The sequence below is a fragment of the Cucumis sativus genome, chromosome 3 (assembly GCF_000004075.3).
Source record: "Cucumis sativus cultivar 9930 chromosome 3, Cucumber_9930_V3, whole genome shotgun sequence".
Lineage (NCBI taxonomy): Eukaryota > Viridiplantae > Streptophyta > Magnoliopsida > Cucurbitales > Cucurbitaceae > Cucumis > Cucumis sativus.
In genome coordinates, this window is record NC_026657.2 from 24,538,084 (window position 1) to 24,551,783 (window position 13,700).

Consider the following 13,700-nt stretch of genomic DNA (forward strand, 5'->3'; position numbering starts at 1 on the left):
ATAGAAAATCAAATCAAGAGCTACAGAATTGTTCAAAACATGAAGAATAGTCTACCATGAAGATTTAGAGGAGCTAACTGCTTAAATACTTCAACAACGCAAGCTATAAGTCTCCACACAGGTGGCCACAAAGAACCTAAATGAATCAGAATAAGCATCAACAACTTCATGATAACAAGATCATTCCGAGAGGGAATTTGATGAATACCAAAACCACCCTCCTACTATAGAAGGTAAACGCTCCACCAAACAACCTTTGCCCCAACAATACTATTTTGACTTATTTTGACAAGCAAAATCAACACGCTAACCCAATAAGCTTGAAAACTCCAAATATATCAAGTGCATAATTTGTAGCCAACCAATATAAATATAGAAATATCTAATAAGAGTTTGTTTGATAACATTCTCGTTTTTTTGTTATCTGTTTCTTGTTTCATTTATTTGTTTCTTCTTTTTTAGAACAATAAAATGAACCATATTTAATAACTACTATTGTTTTTTGTTTCTTGAAAAAAAGGAAACATAAACATAGATTTGTTTGATAATCATTTATTATGTTATTTTTTCAATTTAAATATAATTTAATAGGTAAAAAATGAACATATATAAAATTCATAAAATAATTATAAAAACATTAACATGATCAAACACACCTAAATTCCATTCCAAAATTAATAACTATAATATAGTATTTTTATTAAACACATGTTAAAATTTAATTTTGAAATATTATTTTTCATATATTCATTTCATTTGTTTTAAATGATTTTGATTTAAATTTAACTCACTTATATTACTATGAATGTGGTAGTTGTAAATGTTAAGGATATCCTAAATGAATATCTTAGTAAAATATTGGATATACACCAAAATTCGACTAATTTCGAACGAACTAAAATAATAAATTTAAATTTAAAATAACATATAAACATGCTTATGGTAAAATTCGTAAAATATTTAAATAAACATATTAAATATTTAAATTTAGAAGATCAAAATAATATATAAGTTTAAATATTAGATTGTTTAAAATTCAAAATTAGATTAAACCTCTAAATATGAAAAAACAAAAATAAACATAACTAAATAAATGATTTAGACAAGTGTTCCCACCGACGAGTCAATTAAAGATTTTTAAAAATAAAGAAAATGTAATCAAATGAAATGGAATCGGATAGACTATTTCTAATGGTTTCTGAACTTTTGTCCAATTTTAAGAACCATTCCTTAAAGTTTAAAAATGAAAAATGAGAATAGTTATCAAATAAAAAATAGAAACGTTATGAAATGGACTCTAACTGATCAACCCATGCTAAATTGATGAGTCAAGGGATAAGGATCAACAATATCTCCATGTAAGAATATGTTAGAGATAAGGATGAAGCCAAGACATAGAATGTGGAGAAATGTCAAGGGGAGTGAGCCCAATGTGGTCACAAACAATGATGAAACCAAGATGAAGTAGAGGAAAATCCAACAATTGAGGCAAAACTTCCATGACAGAAAGTGGTATTGCCATAATGGATCCCCTTGACAAAAAGACCTGATCTTCAATAGATTAGACCTGATCTTCAATAGATTCATCCATATAAATGGAACACATGTACAATAAGTAACACAAGCCCTTAATCAAACTCACAAGTCCATAATGGTGTACCAAAAGCAAGAAGAATAATGTTAAATAACAAAATCTCGATGACAAAGTCAAAAACCTTTTGGACATGCCCCTCCAACAAAGGCCAACCTTTATCATTGTTCTTATGATTAACTTCCACAATCTTCCAACAATGTTATGACCTTTCACAAAGGTGGATTGATTGAACCCAACTAATGAAGGAAGAAAACCAAACACAAAGTAGATACCTAATAATCTTCAATATGCATGCAATTAAGCTAGGTTGATATTAACATATTTATAAATAAGCTTGAAGAGAATATAGAAAAATAGATATATCCATCATTGTCTTATTTATTCTTAGTTTGCTTTAAACGTCTTTCTATTGTTCATCAAGAGAAGCAACGAACAACATATGTTTTATGTTTTTGCATCAATCCCAATCATATTGTCTTTTTTTTTTTTCTTTTCTAATGACACATTATTTGTATTCTTTCAAAGAGAATATGAAAAAGTTTTAGGATAAGCCATCAATAATAAAAAATATCCACGTTTATGGTCGGTAAAAATACAAAGTTGAGGTGATTCAAAATACAAAGGAATGACCAATCTTTGAAACAATATTAGGCTCTCCCCTCACATATCTTAAAAATGGATGTGAGGTGTTCAAGAAAAATGGTCTACGACTATAGTTATTTTCTGTCATAAATAAAATTTGTGACAGTTATTTAAAGTCATAAGATCTTTTGTTGTGAAAAGACCATCAATGACAATTTAAAAAACGACCACAATAAGTGTTCTTATGATAGAAAATAAATGTCATTATTTAATATTTTATAACAACAAATAACTATCATCATTTGCATATTGACGACAGTTATAAAATGTCACAAATTTGTATATTGTAACATTTTTTCCTTATCAAGGATATGCCAATCGTAACAATTTTTATAAAATCAAATGTCATTGTTTCAATATTGACGACAGTTACAAAATGTCACGAATTGTATATTATGACATTTTTTCCCTGTCAAGGATATGTCAACCGTGACAGTTTTTGTAAAATAAAATGTCATTGTTTTGATATTGATGACAATTACAAAATGTCACGAATTTGTATATTATGACATTTTTTTTTCTGTCATTTCAATTACTACATTTTTTTACAATAAAAAACATGTCATGTTCTTCATGTCACTCTGCCATTACACTAACAAGTTCAATCACAACAAAAGGTGGAGGAGAGTCATTTTCTAGATTTTTTTGACATTTTTTAAACGTCAAGTAAGATCTTTTCTTTTTTTTTTTTTTCATTTTAAAAACTTCAAGTGTTATTAAATATATATAGAAAAAAAAGTATTGTGAGACAATAAAAGAGAGAATATATGAAGGAAACTTGAGATCAGGATAACATTGACCTCACAGTTCGGCTTTTGTGGACAAAAAAGTTTGAGATCACTCAAAATCGGACCACCCAGTAGTTAGATGTAAACTTTCGAGGCCTCCGACCCCGTTCTAAGTCCGATCGTTCCTTTTATAGGTCATTGTTCCTTTCTTCAGCGTTTTGGGATGGAACCAGGAAACCGAGTATAGGGGCATCACCATTCGCCTTTTGTGGGTAAGAAACTTCGAGATCACTTAGAATCGGACCACCCAGTAGTTAGATGTGAACTTTTGAGACCTCCGACCCCATTCTAAGTCTCGTCGTTCCTTTTCTAGGCCATTGTGCCTTTCTTCGGTGCTTTGGGACGGAACCAGGAAACTGAGTTTGGGGCATCACCGCTCGGCTTTTGTGGGCAAGAAACTTCAAGATCACTCAGAATCGGACCACCCAGTAGTTAGATATGAACTTTCGAGGCCTCTGACCCCGTTCTAAGTCCGGTTGTTCCTTTCTAGGCCATTGTGCCTTTCTTCGGCGTTCAGGGACGGAACCAAGAAACCGAGTCTGGGCATCACCGTTCGGCTTTTGTGGGCAAGAAACTTCGAGATCACTCAGAATCGGACCACCCAATAGTTAGATGTGAACTTTCGAGGCCTCTGATCCCGTTCTAAGTTCGGTCGTTCCTTTCTAGGCCATTGTACCTGTCTTCGGTGTTTTGGGACGGAACCAAGAAACCGAGTCTGGGGCATCACCGTTCGGCTTTTCTGGGCAATAAACTTCGAGATCACTCAGAATCGGACCTCCTAGTAGTTAGATGTCAACTTTCGAGGCCTCCGACTCCGTTCTAAGTTCGGTCGTTCCTTTCTAATCAAACAATGAGGATGCTTCCAACCCCGTTCTAAGTCTTGTCCCAAAACGCCGATCGTTATAAATTAAAAACTTAAACAATGAGGAGGGAGGACATGTTTAGACACTCCATAACGTTCTAATCACAAACTCCAAAATAAGAGGGGGGATGTCTACATGAAACGCCAAAATCATAATGATACTCCAAAACATTCTAAACACAAGCAATCACAAGACCAAATTGAGAAGGGGGTGACATGTCTAAATTGAAAACTCAAACAATGGGGGGGGTGACATAATGACACTCCATAACATTCTAATCACAAGCACCAAAATGCGAAGGGAGAGACATGTCTAGACAGTCCATAATGTTCTAATCACAAGCACCAAAATCATCATAAGAACAAATTTATGATTACCATAACTGAAGGATAGTCATATCAATTCACAGTATACCATCTTTGTATATACTACTCTAATCTAGCACTTTATATCAAACTAATTAAGTTTGAAAAATGTACCTGTTGGCTCTCATTTGATTGTTCTAAACTTTGTTCCATGTTAGAGCTAGCTTCTTGACATGTTAACCTTTTTAAAATCGCTTCAATTGTAGCTTGTTATGAATCAACTATGCTTTGCAAGTGTGCAATATGTGCATTTGCTTCTTTGGTGTTTTGTCGAATTATTTCATTTCTAGCATTCTTGGGCCTTGGTCCCCAACCTTGTCCTTTCACATGCCCTGATCGCTTACCCAATACCCGTTCACATATTTCCTTTTCTAGAAGAGGTTCACTCCCTTCTTATGATGAAGTGGTTTTTAATTCCATCATCTCATCCTACACTATAATTTCATAATAGTATAAATGTGTTCTAGGTTAAGAAAAAATTCAACAATGAGTGTCATTCAAGAGTTAAAAAGATAATAAATCTAAATTTAAAACATGCCATAAAAAACATTGATGACAAAGAAATAAAAGAAAAAGAAGAAACCCCAATGTTAAAAAAAACAATCTATATTCAAAATACAAACTAAAAAATAATGAATCTAAATTAAAAATATCTTGTAAAAAGACATCGCACAACAAAGGAAAAAAAGAAAAAAAAAACAAGCACCAGAAGAAATTTGCCCTTTAATGTCGGTTTAAAACCAACATTAATGGCCTTTGGTCTCGGTACTGAACCGACATCTATGCTAGCGTTATTAGAGGCCTTTAGTGTCGTTTTTGCTTGGATGTCAGTTTAAAAACGACATTAATGGCCATTGATGTCGGTTTAAAATCGACATCAAAGCCTTGTTTTTTTTATTTTAATTATTTTTTATGGTATCGAAATCGACATTATTTGTCACAAATTACGACATGAAATGTTCCTCATCGTATATTAAAAAAATTTAAAAAAATTGTTGCACGATTGCTAATTGTCTACCACTCCATGGCAAACCTTATATATTACTTCTATATTTCACCTGCAAGGCATAAGATCAACACCTACAAAACAAGCATACACTTCCACACATCCAATGAGTACTAATACTATTTCTAGCTATAGAATTCAACATATAAAAAACCTACAAAACCAGCACATACACTTCTACACTTCCATGACAAATCAATTTATCCATTTCACCTACAAGGAAGAAGATCAACACCTACAAAACCAGCATACACTTCCACACATCCAATAGCAAACTAATATTATTTCTAGCTATAGAATTCAACAGGTAAGACACCTACAAAACCAGCACATACACTTCCATACTTCCATGGAAAATTAATATATTTTAGCCATAGGATTCAACATGTAAGACACCTACAAAACCAGCACATAAACTTCCACACTTCCATGACAAACTACAGAAATACACTTTTCCACACTTTCATACTACTACAGAAATACACATATCAATCAAGTAAATAATATGTAAAGTATTAAAGTATGTGTACAACAAATTCCTCCACTAACACACATTTTTCACATAGTACTACAACAAATACACTATAAAGTAACACCTAAAACACTACAATACAACACATATATAAAGCTTACCCAAATCGACTAACAAAGCTTGCCCATTTTGTGTGAATCTCGTCAATCTCCTCTTGCCTATATACAAGGAATGTATGGAAATAATAAGTTTAGGTAATTTATTTATTTGTAACATATAAAAAAGTGAATGTAGAAACTTACAAGACTAGTGATGGGAGTACTAGAATTATAAACGATTTGATGTATACTTTTGGACATAATACCCACACCCAACCGATTCTAATTGACGAGGACATTGCATGTATATAAATTACATACAAATTATTCTTATGTTTCATTGAAAATAATTTTGTGTCAATGCAAATTATCTTTATAGGTTTCCATTTCGGAGTTGACCGATAATGTTGTAAATCATGCTTAGCTTGCCATGCTTTTAATCCTCTATACATTTGGAAACATAATTAGAATTGGAAGACAATGAAGTGAAATAAGAAGTAAATCGTAAGTACACTTACACATTTATGACTCCATGGATGTCTTCGTTAACTTTACTTCGAAGAGAGTCCAAAACATAAACACAGTTCCCTCGAAGATCGATGACATGCAACATCCAATGAAAACTACAATAAACATCTTCAATGTGAGTATACATTTAAGCTCAATGAAAAACATAATAATGTGTTCCTCTTATTTATTTACCCAGTATTATACGGAATTAGAACTATTTGTTCCAAGGTAGTCGCTTCTAACTGGTTGGCAAAATTTCTGGATCGGAGATCACGATCCTTGATATGTGATGTTATTTTTGCTTGGTTGATAACAAAAAACTTGTTTCCACAATCACATTCATCCCAAAGATATCTAAGTAACAACAATCTTAGTTAAAAAGGAACAAAATAACTATAGCTATAGTATTGGACATAAAGATGAGTAAAAGATGTTTACTTACGTAATGTATGCTAGGATGCACATATAGCCTATTTCTACTAGCTGCAATAGTGGATCAAGTCCTCACGATCTAAATAAATGAATTTGTTTTTACCGAATATTAGCTCGTTCATTGGGATACGAACCATATCTACACCCTTTATACTCTTCACGACATGTCCATATAAGATCTTAATGGTTCCATTAACATTTGTGTAATTTAAAGAATACAGAACATCCTTCGGGGTTGAATGCTCCTACCACAAACAAAATAATATCAAAACCTAAAATACAACCACATATATTATCAAAACTTCAATAGTGAATAAGAGACTTACTTCTTTGTTATGAATCACATAAACAAGTCGACGAGACCATTCAACAATATTACCTAATGCTTGATTTAAAGTCTCTATCTTGCCCTTCACTGGAATAGGTATACTACAATCTCCTCCCGTGAGCAAGTCCACCAAGACTTTAACATTGAGACCGTCATTGCTATCATCAAGTATGGTGGCTATTGCAACGATATTATTAATCGTTCCTATAGCCAATTTGCATGGTGTTCCCTTTACAAGTATTAAATGCATCGTTAAGAAAAAATTATCCTATAAACATTAAAATTTTATAAGTGACAACAAAGTTAGTTACCTTCACTTCTTCGTTCATAGGGGTGTTGCCCAAATCCTCATCGGCATTGAGATCTATGTTAACATTTCCGATGGACGGTTTTGAGTAGTTATGACTCTTCTTGTAACTCTTACTTTTTTAGTCATCCTCTATATGACATACTTCAATTTGAGAACTTACAATTTTCCCTTTCCCTTTCACTGCCTTGAAATATAGTGATTGAGAGACAAAACCACCCATGCCACGTACACGTCCACCATGCTCCTTAGAACCCAATGCCTCAGTCAATATGTCCTCATCTTTATGTGTTTCAGCTAATGCCTCCTATAGAACAATACAAGTGTATTCATCACTAACTAAGTTTACAAAAGATTATATATTGTATATAAGTAAATCGTAAGCAAACTTATGATCTGAGAGACAATCTCGAGTAACATCATCAAAATAATCATTGTTTTTTTCTTTTCGTGCTTCTTTCCAAAGAGTAGAACAATAGGAAAGATCACCCGTTATATTCTACAACCAAAGATATATATTTAGTTAGCATAAACATATTAAGATAAATTATTTCATTCAATTAGAAATACTTACTAATTCTTTGGCAAGATTTGCATATTCCTTACGAGCAATGTGATGATTGTATATGCATTTTGATCTTCTTTCCCTTTGAGTGCGACTATAATCCTATACAAAGAATTAGTTTGTAGTTACTTACCAAACCAAAATTAAAGTTAACATGTAATTAAATTTATTTACCTTCCATTCTTCGGTCAGTCTAGGGTCCACAAAAGATTCACAATTTTCTTGATTAATAAGAGAATAGATCTTAGGAGGAAACTGCAAACATGATGGTTGATCCTTAATGAATCTAAATTAAAAATGTCCTGTAAAAAGACATCGAACAACAATGGAAAAAATAAAAAATTCAAAACAATCCATAATACAAAATGCAAGCAAGCTACAAAATAACACACATAAACTAAAAATGTCTCACAAGGAGATAGCAAAACAAATGACAAAAAAAAAAAAAAAACAGAAACCCAAAATTTCATAACAAACCATAATGCAAAAGTTAAAAAGATAATAAATCTAAATTTAAAATGTGTGAAAAAAATCGCACAACAAAGAAGAAAAAAAAGAAAAAGAAACCCCAATGTTCAAAAAAACAATCTATATACAAAATGCAAACTAAAAAATATTGAATCTAGATTAAAAATATCTTGTAAAAAGACATCGCACAAAGGAAAAAAAAAAAAAAAAAAACCTATATTTCAAATAAAAATACAATCTATATACAAAATGCAATAAGAATACAATCTATATACAAAATGCAAGCAATCTAAAAATTAATAAATCTAAATTCAAAATCAACTGGGCCTTCATTGATTTCATGTTAAAAAAAATCCATAATTTGAAGTACTCCTACCTATCCAACGGAGGCAAATTGACCCTTATAAATTCCACACTTGCTAGCATCCTGAATTATCATCTCTCAGTTTTTAAACCACCAATCTCAATATGCAAGAGCGTAGAAAAAAGCTGGAGAAGTTTTTTTGGAGAAACTCAAAAGAAAAAAACAATATCTACCTAATTAATTGGAAGATTGTTACAACTCCTAAGATCAAGGACGGCCTCGGCATCAACAATGTAAAGGACACAAACTTTGCTCTTCTATTCAAAAGGATGTGGAGATTTCTAAATGAAACCGACCCCTTCTGGAAAAGAATAATTCTAGCAAAATATGAACAATCTTTCTTGGGTGACATCCCTACAAAGGGCAAATACAACAGTCCAAAAGCCCCATGGAGGTCTATTACCAAGGGCAATGAATGGTTTCTACCTCAGATTAAATGGAGAATAAATAATGGGGAAGTCATCTCTTTTTGGCATGGAGATTGGCATGAACACAACCCCCTCTACATTCAAAGACCAAGACTGTATGCGCTTCCAACAAAGAAATGGAATTCAATCAAAGACTTGTGGAACGAAGAAACTATGGAATGAGATTTATACCCTAGAAGACCTCTGAGAAGTGTGGAAATATAGAGTTGGGAGGAACTGAAAAGCACAATGCATCTTCTCACCCCTTCACAAGACAAAGACACTCTCAAATGAAGCTTAAATACAAATGGTTGTTTCTCCATTGCTTCGATCAAAACAACGATCACAGACAGAATACAATAGGAGCAAAACAATTCGGGATATGAAATATACCAACAACTGTGGAAATCTACCATTCCAAAAAAGTGTAAATTCTTCATATGATCCCTTCTTCACGAGTGTATAAACATGGTTGAAGTCTTACAGAAAAGACTTCCTAAATGGATTTTGAACCCTTCCTGGTATGTGCTCTGCAAGGCTAGTGAAGAAAACAGAAATCACCTTTTCTACGGCTGCCCTTACAACAAAGGTATTTGGGAAAAGGTTGGAGCTCTTCTACATCATCAATACAACTTTGACAATACTGCTCTCTTGTGCAAACATATTTGTAGAAATAGACCCAAGTCGAAAAAACAAGTTATCCACTTAAACATGGCTGTTGTCACCCTCTGGTCTATATGGTTAGAAAGAAACAAGAGAATTTTTAATGGGAAAGAAAAATCTTTGCCGGCTTTATGGGAAGATATACAAGCCCTCACTGGATTATGGACTAGTCGTTCTCCCATTTTCAAAAACTCTACTAGTAGCGTTACTTTAAATCTCAATGTATTTTAATGCTTTCCATCGGGACTTCGAGGTAACAGGTCTCATAGGCTACTCTCTAGCATTTTTTGTGTTCCTTGCTTCATGCTTTGGACTTTTTATATTTAGTGAAGCGGGAATGATGAGGGTGCTAAGGAGGTGTCCACCTAGTGGAGATGTCCTGGTGCACCTACTGACCCATTGTGTATTTTTCGAAAAAACAAAAGACAAAAAAATGAGAAGAAGAAAACCCTAAATTTCAAAAAACAATATAATCTATATAGAAAAGGCAAGCAAGCTAAAAATTAATAAATCTAAATTAAAGTTATAATCAATAAACAAAATATATGTTTAAATTAGGAAACTAAATGCAAGCAAAAAAAAAAAAGAAAAGTACAACAAAGAAAAAAGCCCAAAATTTGAAAACAATATGTAATACCAAATGCAAGCAAATTTAAAAATAATACATCTAAATTTAAAATATCTCGTGAAAAATGTGCACAACAAATGACAAATAAAATAGAAGCTCAAAATTTCAGAACAACCGATAATGAAAAAATGTAAACTAAAAGATAATAAATTTAAATTAAAAATGTCTTCTAAAAAAACATCCACAAGAAATAAATATAATAATGATTGAATAATCTCATAACAAAATGAGCAAAATTTAAAATAAGAAAATAAAAGAGAGACACAACAAGAATGAAACTAGAAGACACATGTCTTCTATTACGATTCGGATAGTATAGAAAATTTAATTCTCGGACAACCAATTTTTCTTAAATCAACTCAAATTTAAAAGGAACACTCTCAATAATCATGAAAAGAACATAAAAAACAAAGAAATAACGCAGAAGAGAAAAACAAGGAGATATGAATAATCATGACACAGTAAAGTTTCACACAGTAAAGTTTCAAAGAAAATGCAACTACGTAAGAAGAAAATAAATTCCACATTTGTTCAAAGAAAAACATTCACCCATTAAACAAAATGAAGAAAAAAACCGAGAATACCAGAAGGGTAAAAATATCAAAACACACTCCAAGTAAGCTAAATGTATAAATCTAAAATAAAAATGTCTCATAAAAAGAGAACGCACAATAAATGACCAAAAAATAACAAAGAAGAGAGTCAAAATTTTGGAAGAATCCATACAATGCAAAATGCAAATAAAAGATAATAAAACTAAATTTAAAACGTGTCCTGAAAAGACCGCACAACAAAAGACCAAAAAAAAAAAAAAAAAAAAGAAACTCAAAATTTCCAAAACGCAATCCATAATGCAAAAGGCAAACAAGCTAAAAAATAAAAAATCTTAATATAAATTGTCTCGCATAATGTTATAGCACGACGAAAAAAAAGAAGAAAAACTCAAAATTCTAAAAATAATCGATAATGCAAAAATGCACACTAAAAAACAATAAACCTAAATTAAATTTTAACTTAAAAATGTCGATATTAACAAAAAAAAAGAAAAAAAAACTCAAAATTTCATAACAATCCATGCAAAACAAAAGCAAGCTTTTAAAAATTAACCTAAATTAAAATGTTTCATTAAAGAGAAATCACACAACAAAGGACAAAAGAAAACACAAGAAGAAAAAAGCTCCAGATTTCATAACAATTCATAATGCAGTACGCTAAAAAGATAATAAATCTAAAATTAAAATGTCTCTTACAAGCCATCGCACAATAAAGAACCAAAGAAACAATCCATAATAAAAAATGCAAGCAAACTAAAGAATAATGTATGTAAATTAAAAATGTCTAGGAAAAAGACAACGTACAACAATTGAAAAAAAATAAAAAATTCAAAACAATCGATAATACAAAATGCAAGCAAGCTACAAAATAATAAACCTAAACTAAAAATTGTCTCACAAAGAGATAGCAAAACAAATGACAAAAAAAAAAAAAAAATATATATATATATATATAGAAATCAAAATTTCATAACAAACCATAATGGGTGTAATGTGAACTACAATATACCAAATTAAAATAGAACTAAAAGAAATATTAAACTAAAAAAACTGCTATCAAATCTTTAGAAAGTAAAGTGAAACTAAGAGTCACACAAAGAACGCATAGTAAAAAGATTCTACAATTATAAACAAAAAATGTTGGATAGAAGAAAAAGGCACCAAACTAATGGATTGGGACAAACCATGGAAAAAAAAAGGTCAATTTAAAAACAATAAATCTATATTAAAAATGTTTCATAAAAGATCTCATGCAACAAAAGAAAAAAAAAACGCACACAAAATTTCAAAACTCATTAATGCAAAATGCAAGCCCCAAACTAAAAGATAATAAATTTAAATTAAAAAATGTCTGCAAATGACAAAAAAAAAGAAAACAAAACTCAAAATTTCCAAAAAACAATCCATAATATACAAAATGCAAGCTAACTAACAAACATTTAAAAGTGTCACATAAAGAGAAATCACACAACAATGGATCGAAAGACATAAATCGTCGCATAAAAATCATCACACAACAAAGGACCCAAAAAAACAAAAAGAAAACACTAAATTTCAAAAAACATTCTATATACAAAATGCAAGTGCTAAAAATTAATAAATCTAAACAACAAAGATAAAAAAAAGAAGAAGAAAACCCTAAATTTCAAAAAAAAATATAATCTATATACAAAATGTAAACAAGCTAAAAATTAATAAATTTATAAAAAGTATAATCAATAAAAAAAGTATGTCTAAATTAGGAAGCTAAATGCAAGAGAAAAAAAAACATGGCACACAAAGAAAAAAAGCCCAAAAATTGAAAACAATCCACAATACCAAATCCAAGCAAATTTAAAAACAATACCTCTAAATTAAAAATATCTCGTAAAAAATGAGCACAACAAATGACAAATTAAAAAGAAACTCAAAATTTCAGAACAATCGATAATGCAAAAATGCAAACTAAAAGAGAATAAATATAAAAAAGCCATCGCACAATAAATATATGTAATAATGATTGAATACTGTCATAACAAAATGGGCAAGATTTAGAATAAGAAAATAAAAAAGAGACACAACAAGAATGAAAGTGAAACTAGAAGACACATGTCTTCTTTTACGGTTGAGATAGTATAGAAAAATTAATTCCCGGACAACCAATTTTTCTTAAATCAACTCAAATTTAAAAGGAACACTCTCCATAATCATGAAAAAAATATAAAAAAACAGAGAAACAACACATAAGAAGAAAACACATTTGTTCAAAGAAAAACATTCACCCATTAAACAAAATAAAGAAAAAACCAGAGAATACCAAAAGGGTAAAAATATCAAAACAGACTCCAAATTTTAAATATTGTAAGCTAAATGTATAAATCTAAAATAAAAATGTCTGATGAAAAGAGATTGCACAATAAACGACCAGAAAATGACCCGAAAAAGAGTTAAAATTTTAGAAGAATCCATACAATGAAAAATGCAAATTAAAAGATAATAAAACAAAATTTAAAACGTGTCCTAAAAAGACCGCACACCAAAAGACCAAAAAATAAAAAAAAAAACTCAAAATTTCCAAAAAGCAATCCATAATACAAAAGGCAAACAAGCTAAAAAGTAAAAAATCTTAATTTAAAATGTCTCATATAAAGTTATAGCACAACCAAA

At 30.8% G+C, this 13,700-nt stretch overlaps 1 protein-coding gene across 2 annotated transcripts; it reads right to left on the reverse strand.

The window, feature by feature from the left end:
* Nucleotides 1-5,603: 5,603 nt before the first annotated feature.
* On the reverse strand, nt 5,604-8,400 carry LOC105434915. 2 transcript variants are annotated; one of them, XR_004215480.1, is made up of 8 exons: nt 8,145-8,400; nt 7,980-8,072; nt 7,410-7,712; nt 7,097-7,327; nt 6,781-7,015; nt 6,531-6,692; nt 6,347-6,451; nt 5,604-5,948 (listed from the first exon to the last, which is right to left on the reverse strand). XR_004215480.1 is itself a non-coding variant. In XM_031883212.1 (5 exons), the coding sequence occupies exons 3-5, from the start codon at nt 7,425-7,427 to the stop codon at nt 6,818-6,820; spliced, it is 447 nt and encodes a 148-aa protein (XP_031739072.1). In that variant the 5' UTR covers nt 7,428-7,712; nt 7,980-8,072; nt 8,145-8,400; the 3' UTR covers nt 6,714-6,817. The 2 variants fall into 2 exon arrangements, 1 of the variants encoding a protein (XP_031739072.1); XM_031883212.1 differs by lacking the exons at nt 5,604-5,948; nt 6,347-6,451; nt 6,531-6,692 and having other exon boundaries at nt 6,714-7,015.
* Between the last annotated feature and the right edge of the window lie 5,300 nt (nt 8,401-13,700).

Coding starts and splice junctions, on each gene's coding strand:
- LOC105434915 (XM_031883212.1), bottom strand. Junction 7,016..7,096: donor ATGTGATTCATAACAAAGAA/GTAAGTCTCTTA, acceptor TGTTTGTGGTAG/GAGCATTCAACCCCGAAGGA.